This window comes from Phoenix dactylifera, unplaced genomic scaffold, assembly GCF_009389715.1.
Source record: "Phoenix dactylifera cultivar Barhee BC4 unplaced genomic scaffold, palm_55x_up_171113_PBpolish2nd_filt_p 000097F, whole genome shotgun sequence".
Taxonomy (NCBI): Eukaryota; Viridiplantae; Streptophyta; class Magnoliopsida; order Arecales; family Arecaceae; genus Phoenix; species Phoenix dactylifera.
Genome location: NW_024067681.1, coordinates 1,184,316 through 1,192,172, shown reverse-complemented (window position 1 = coordinate 1,192,172; position 7,857 = coordinate 1,184,316). Strand labels below are relative to the sequence as shown.

General features: G+C 37.7%; 1 protein-coding gene across 1 annotated transcript; it reads left to right on the top strand.

Moving 5' to 3' along the window:
* Positions 1-4,247: 4,247 nt before the first annotated feature.
* On the top strand, positions 4,248-5,181 carry LOC103704935 (probable E3 ubiquitin-protein ligase ATL44). Its single transcript, XM_008788460.4, has one exon. It carries the CDS (start codon positions 4,405-4,407, stop codon positions 4,948-4,950), a length of 546 nt encoding a protein of 181 aa, XP_008786682.1. The 5' UTR covers positions 4,248-4,404; the 3' UTR covers positions 4,951-5,181.
* The last annotated feature ends 2,676 nt before the right edge of the window (positions 5,182-7,857 follow it).

The following is a 7,857-nucleotide window of genomic DNA, read 5'->3' as shown; positions in this document are numbered from 1 at the left end:
AAAATCCAAATCTTTCTTGATCCAATTTATAAGAGAATAAAAATAGAATCTTCTTCTAATTGACCTAGAGACAGATAAAACCTGCTATATTACTTATTTAGATTTTTGCTCACCAATGACCTACTAGGTCCATCTAGTCACACATTAATTACATAGTCAAGCATGGGGATATAGAGCCTACGTCGCATTATTGAACCTCTTGGTGAGTAGAAGAAACTAGTCGGTCTCTCCGTTCTTGCACGAGTTAATCCCGCAATTCAGTTCCCTAGCATTCCAATGTCCTTGTATGACTATTGAGTGTAATACCATTAGATCTTCAGTCATACTATTCCATAGTCCATTAGAACTTTGGATTGTGTTAGATAGCCTTTTATAATAGCTATTTGTGCGAATCCTTTCGAAAATAACTAGTTATTAATTATAATTTTTATAAAATGATTATTTTTAATACCTTTCAAGTTATTGCCTTAAGTCTAATATGTTTGACAACATCTCTATTTTAATATGAATATTATGCTATTATGATAGTCCATCGTATCTAAATCCAATAAATATTGTTTTTGCTATTCAGGATAAAGTCCATTTTATCATGGCTGATACACAGCTTTGGCTCTAAATTTACTAATTTTCAGAGAACAGTAAGGTGCCCTATCCTTTAAGTCAACGGACCATTTGTATGTTTGTACACCTGGTTCACATCTCTACCCTTGACATCTTTTGTGAGATGGACTGCTAGTGTTGATTGTTCAATATGATGGTACACTTGGGTGTCATTGTGAGTTGTCATCTTAATGAAAAATAAACTTCATGAAGTCACTGTCCACGCCTACAACGTTACGTATGCGATATCCAACCTTATCCACAATTATAAATAAATTTCGAATACTTAGGAACATTCAATCTTCTATGGAAAACTCTATCTATTTGGACAAATTCTCAGAATATTCAAAAACTCTTTTCTAGCTCTATAATCAATATGGGACATGTACATTATATTGCATTTGACTGTATGTACAAAAATAATTATGATTTCTTAACTATATATATATTTGTTAATATACAAATAACTTTTGGAGCATACAATTTTTCTAATAACTCCAACAACAACATTGAAGTTAAGAACAAATATTCAACTCCTTCCTCTATTATCCTACAGTGCACACAGCTTGCACTTTCATTCTAGTTTCTCTTATTTAAACTTTCCCAGAAAGCTACTTGTTATTGTCCAAATTATAGATAATTCCTCCCTTCTCAGTTCAGTAGCCCACTTTCTCTTTTGTAGATAATCGCTACACTTCACTTCATGCCCATTACCAGGATTTGGGAAGTTTTATTTAGAGGAAGGCTATCTTCATTATGTAGCTTGAAGACCTCTTTCGACCTCCAAAAAATAAAGAGTAAAAGTACTAATATATTGAACTAAGAAATATTTCCAACAAAGTCACAAATAATAATATATTGAACTAAGAAATATTCCACAGGATGTGCATGAAGAGGGAAATAGGAGCCTTATGCCATTAACATCACCATGAATGTTAGTATGGCACCAATCTCGTGAATCACGCTCCAATCCTCTCTTGATGCTTTCACATTTAAATAATGTAGCCTGGATTATTAGGAAGTAGTTAAAAGCAAAATGGCAGGAACATGTTCTGAATTCATGGAAAGCTAATAGTAATGTTATGTCCAACTGCTTAAAATTTACTGTGGGTCTCTAATGTGACAGGCACTGAAGCAGAATCTTAGCTTTTGGAAATGGCAATAGTTCAAGCTCCACCATGAGGGACCGAATGACCCTATATAGCTGATCTTTTAATTGAAAACAATTTAATGGTAGCTACCATGGCAATTCTTGAGATGCCGATTCCATCGGCAGTGTAATGTATTCAGTCATTCCTCCCCAAGAAGATGATGCTTGGATTGTTGAATCCAAAGGCAGCCACCTCTAATGGCGGTACTTTTTAACAAGTTGGAAGAGGATTGGTGATCGAGGAGAAGGAAGGACTTCCTCAATCTGCTTAACTTGAATCACTCAAAAAATATTTAGAAAAAATTGAATTTTTTTTGAAAATAGGGTTTACATCTTCTTCTTTTCTTTTATTGATCCTCCTAATTAATATCAAGGTATATAACTTCTATTTATAATAGTAAGATCCGTTCTGGCACATTTCAAGATAGATTTTTTTTTTTCTAATTCTAATAGGACTCATTTTTATGCAAGATATAACTAGTAGAAATAAACTCGAAAAAGCTAAAATCCTATAGAAGGTAGATCTGCACTTCTACTTCAACTTTGTCTTCTGTTATTCTATTGAATTCTTCTTAGATTGGAAAGTCAAAATCTTTTTCAAAAAGAAAAAAAATTTAGTTTGATTGGTTTGGTTTGGAGCCCAAATGATGAAATTTTGAGTGTGATCACTAGGGCATGGTCCCCTTAGCAGGTGGTGCTACATCATAAATTTCAAAAAAATGTCCAATTGGACAAAAAAAATCATCTCAATCTAGCATTGTATGATCAAGTTATAGCCTCCAAAAATTTGACGTATGATTTGGCTTTCCAATATAACAAATCTTTCTTATAGATCCTATCCATTTCTAAACTGTAATGGCTAAAATAGCTCACAACGAGTCTGATGTTTCTTCTGAATCTGATCATAAAGTTGATATGTTAACTAGATCGGAAAAAAAAAGCATGATGTCTATTCAATGTGATATTCATTTATTGATGACTGTCTTTTGTTTGGGCCTCCACTTAGTGCAACACTTGTTTTCACATTGCAAAGGAAACGCAAAACAAAAGCATAGAGCCTCTTTACTTTATCTCCTTTGGAGCTATTTTTGGAAGCGACTCCAATGGTTTCCCAAGAGGACCCAAGCAAAGGCAAACCGCTGATTCATCTGAAACCAAATCCTCTTCAACAATTCAAATGGAATTCTCTGCGGCATGACTTTTGCACCATAGAGTATGATATTATCATACATAGCCACCATATTATCCATCTCATAGATAAATAGCTTTTCTTTATCTCTGTTCGCGCCATGCATCGTATTTAAAAGTGTCTGAAAATATTTTCAGGATAAATGAGAGCTGCCCATCTATAAAATGGATGACGTAGCAACTATCCATAATAGTAATGACTTTGCAGCATGGAGGATCCCGACTCTCAATAATTAAAACTTTTAGCCATGTTTAGTTTCTTATTTAAATAGCTAGATGACAAAATTTTTCATGTTTTCAATAAGATCTAATTTTCCCCCTTCAGGCTTCTCCTTGCTCGACCATCTTTACAAAGTATATTCCTTTTCCTTCATTAGATGAAAGTCAAATAGTAATAGATGAGGATTAATGTATTAGTGACCTTTTTTTTCCAACTAGGTGGGGCAGAACTAATCACCAAGTCCAGAGGCCATGAAAAGAAGCTTCTTAGGCACTTGTTTTGGCAGGATGGATAGGGGATTGGTCAATTTTAAGTCTTATTCCAGAAGATAGAAGAAAATGTCTCTTTGAACAACGGTTTCAATAGACATTTTCTCTAGTTTCGGATCGGATTGTTGGGTAAATTCAAAATTGACCTAAAAATAATGAATTGGATCGGATTGGGTCGGGTTGAGATTTAATGAACACAGATCCAAATCAAAAAATAAAATGGGTCCAATTTGAAACTCCGATTTAGTCCCATGGATCCTTAAATTATATTAGATCGAGTCTAAATAAGTCGGATCGGTTGTGTGACAAGTCAACCTAATCTATTTATAGCCGTACATGCAATCAGGTAGAGACTAAAAAGCTAGCTTTATTAGGTATTGGTGATTCACAAACAAAAGTTATATCGTCAAGTTAGATTGATACATGGAACCAACTTCCCTTTATCACCAATTAAAAAGCCATAAATGTAGCCAATTAAAAGCCTTCCGGATCCAATCAAACAGGCTTGCATCAAATAATATAGAATTCTTACCAGTGAAGTAGGTACAACTAATAGCAGTTTGCTGAGTATCATTTCTACTCGCATCAGCATCACGTACCGTCCATATCACCATCAGGCCACCGGGGCCCACCAATGGGAGAAAACGTGCACCCACACCCTTCGTTCGTTCAGATGCCGCCACATGCAAGCATCCGGTGTGCGGGCTCCACACCCCATCCTCGCCGCCTCCTTCCCTAAGCCGGCATGACCTCCACGTCACTGTCGTAATTTCCCATCAAGGATATTTTCGTCCTTAAAGGATTCCCCTCTGGGCTTCTCGTAATTTCAAGCAATGACAGGGTCTCTTTCATTAGCCTTTGTTTTAATTTGATTTGTGCTCTTATAAAAAGTACAAACGAGTCTCTGTCCCAAGCGCCGGCCTTCCTCTCTCTCTCTCTCTCTCTTCTTTTCCTCTGTTTTGCTTGGTGATGAGCGAATGCCTCCGGCGGCTAGAATTCTCCAGACGAACTCCGGCCACCTCCCGGTGGCGGAGCCGCCGGATCCCGTGGAGGTGGACTCGGACGTGGTGGTGATCCTGGCGGCCCTCCTCTGCGCGCTGATCTGCGTGGTGGGGCTGGCCCTGGTGGCACGCTGCGCCTGGCTGCGGCGGTCCTCCGGCAATCCGTCGTCGCCGCCGCCGCCGCCGAATAAGGGGCTAAAGAAGAAAGCCCTCCGCTCCCTCCCGAAGCTCTCCTACGACGGCGCCGTCGCTGTTGCCGGCGGGAGGCTCGCCGACTGCCCGATCTGCCTCGCCGAGTTCGTAGAGGGCGACGAGATCCGCATCCTTCCGCCGTGCGGGCACCGCTTCCACGTCGGGTGCGTCGACACGTGGCTGGTCTCCCACTCGTCCTGCCCTTCCTGCCGCCGTGTCCTCGTCGTCGCCGCCGCCCCCACCACCCCGTCCTGGTGCAGCCGGTGCGGGGCGAGCTCCGCCGCCGCGTCGGCCGCGGCGGAGGGCAACGCCAACACGTTCCTCCCCTAAGCTCCTTCCTCCTCCCATGCCCCCTTTTTTTTTCCTTAGCAAAAAAATTGTAAGTATTCCCACGCGTTTAGAGTGGTGTTGGGTTTAGAATTTAGAAGCAGGTGATGATGTTCTTCATAATTGTATGTTAGGATTGTTGTATAGAAGGAATAGAATTTAAGTTTTAAGAAAAAAAAAAAAACAAGAAATAGTTCAAGTAAGTGAAGCTAGTGAGAATATTTTTTTATTAAATTTTTTTCACAGAAAAAAGTGATAATTTCTTTTAATAATTTTAATAACGTGTAAGACGGTTTGTGAAGCGGTTGGTGTTCGGTTTTATTACTCGCAAGAGCGAGATTGGGCGTGGGTTTGGTTTAGGGTTTGAGTTTGGGTCTCGGTTGAGGGAAGGGAGAGGGAAAGAAGGGGCGGTTGAGGGGATCATAGAAAGCACGTGAAGCCTTTCAAAGGGGGGAAGTAGTGGATGAGTGGGGGGCCCACCGGATTGGCTTTAACTAGAAGAGGGAACAGGTGGAGGGCTATGGATGAGTAGGTGGATGTTACCAAAGGGGAACAAAGTATTGATGATTATTTTGCACACTGTGTTTGATGATTAGCTCTTAGTTGGATTGGAGTTCCAAAAAGAAATTTTCTAAACTGCCATCCCAACTCAAGAGAGAAATAGAAGTAACTGCATAGTATTTTTTTTTTTTTTGAAATAAATCGGCAATTTATATAGCTCTAACTTGAGTACATCCTGCCAAATCACGGGAAAACAAAGCGTACAAAGGAGAGGAAATATCTCCTATAGATGTTCATAGAACTAACTACATAGTATTACTTGTATGGAGATTCTGTTATTTGTGACGTTAAAAGGCAAAGCAAAACAGGATGGGTTCCGCTCGGAAGGATTGTTGCTTGATCCAAAATTTTGCTGGGTACTAAGAAAATCACTGCAGGAAAGACCTCAAAGATAAAATGAAAAAAAAAAAAGGCGAAGAGCTTGTCTTAGGATGCTTTACCTAGGAAAGGCATCAAAAATAAAATAACTTTAGATCTCCAAATACATTGGGCTACTTCTAGTCATTAGTGTAACAGTGCATAAGAAGTTGCTGTATCTAGAGGTAGTATAATTTTTTTTGGTTTACTTCTAAGCGAAAGGGAGAGGAAATGTCTTAGTAATGCGTCACTTTCTCTTAGCAAATCATGTGCTGCGAACATCGGGAATTGCACCAATCTCTTCTTCCAGGAGAACATGTGCATGTGAATTGCTGCATATATTCTTGCTGCTATATATATATATATATATATATAGAAACTTATGGATGCATGACATTGAAACTAGAAGTTATCATGTGCGGTTGTAATAATAGTGCTTTTCTCAAAAACAGTCGTAATAGTAGTGCAATTATATATTAGCTTTTCTCTTTTTTTTCCTATTTAATAAAAGTTGCCCATGGACAAAGGGATACATAGAAGTATCTCCAAAATAGGTCCTTGAACCCTAAACCCTTGTAATGGCTGGATAGGAATTCAGATACTTACTAGAACCGCAAAGAGAATTTTATTTGTTGAGAAATGATAGTCCCATGTTGGGTTAATTAATGATCCTTGTGGGACTTATATACTCTTGGATCTATCCATCTATATGTTCAAATTTTTAGATAAGATTTTAAAATTATATTAAAGCCCACTCATACCTCCATGCTCCTATTTACTCATCTATGTGTCGTCTCATAGTCTTATATTGGATAGGTTAAGAATTCTTGTGATGCTTATATCCTCGTGATCCCTTCATCTAAACTCCTGGATTTTAATTGATACTGGAGAGTGTTTTCATATGTTGGAAGCACATACAAAGATAGAGTGGATGAATAGTTTCATAGCATTTCATGATACAATTTTCAAAGAAGAAATGCTAGCATGCCTCATCAAATAGCTACACATTACACTAGTGCTTTAGGCCCCCCCATCCTTGGTTGTGGGACCTAAAATGGAAGGAAGCATGAACGTGCATCAAGTCTTTGTCCGTCCGATAGAGTGGATCTAACATGTTTGGTAGGCATTTTGCATTCCATGTCAAAAGAAGGCTATAAAATGATAGATCTAGCAATGTTAAAACTTTAAGACTAGACTCTGTATATTCTTAGAGGAAGATGAGAATGTTGAAGCTCATTTCTTATTTTTGGTAGCAAATGCTTCTTTTTAATTTTAATTCAGACATCATCATAAGATAGGGCTGAAACTAGATTGGGTATGGATCATGTACTAGTACATTCATATCCATGCTTATTATATTTGAAGAATGCAGATATAGATACAGATATGGATGTTAGTCGGATACAAAAATTTATATCCATATTTGTTTTATGCGGATACATATATAAATTAGGTATTGCAAGAATAAATATAAATGCGAATATAAGTCAAATAATTAAATTTTATGACTATAGAATTAAAGATATTACTAAATGAATGAGAAATCAAGTTAATAGCATATCAATATGGTCGTTTATTTTTCTTAAAAGTTCATGAGTGCTATATAAAATTAAATAAAGTTACAAATAGAATCGGATATTCAGATACGGATCGAGTAATTGTCTATTCATATCTATATTTATTTATTTATTTATTTTTGATAGACATGAATACGGACACGCATATTAGTTGAATGATTAAATTTTTATCCATATTCCGATCGAGCTGAATACGAAAATGGATTCAGATAGATGTTATCTAATCCACTTTCACCTCTATCATGAGATATGATTACATATGGGACAACATAGCCAACTTTTGACCCTCAACCAAATTAAAGCATGGTAAAGTTTCCAACCCTAACTTATGTGGGCTTGCTTGTCTGCCTTCACCAAACATCTAGTGGCAACCACCATTTTTGTCATTTACAGGTGACTCTTCCCACATGGGAGA

Excerpts from the sequence above, each read along its gene's own strand:
- LOC103704935 (XM_008788460.4), top strand. The coding sequence starts at position 4,405 with ATGCCTCCGGCGGCTAGAATTCTCCAGACGAACTCCGGCCACCTCCCG.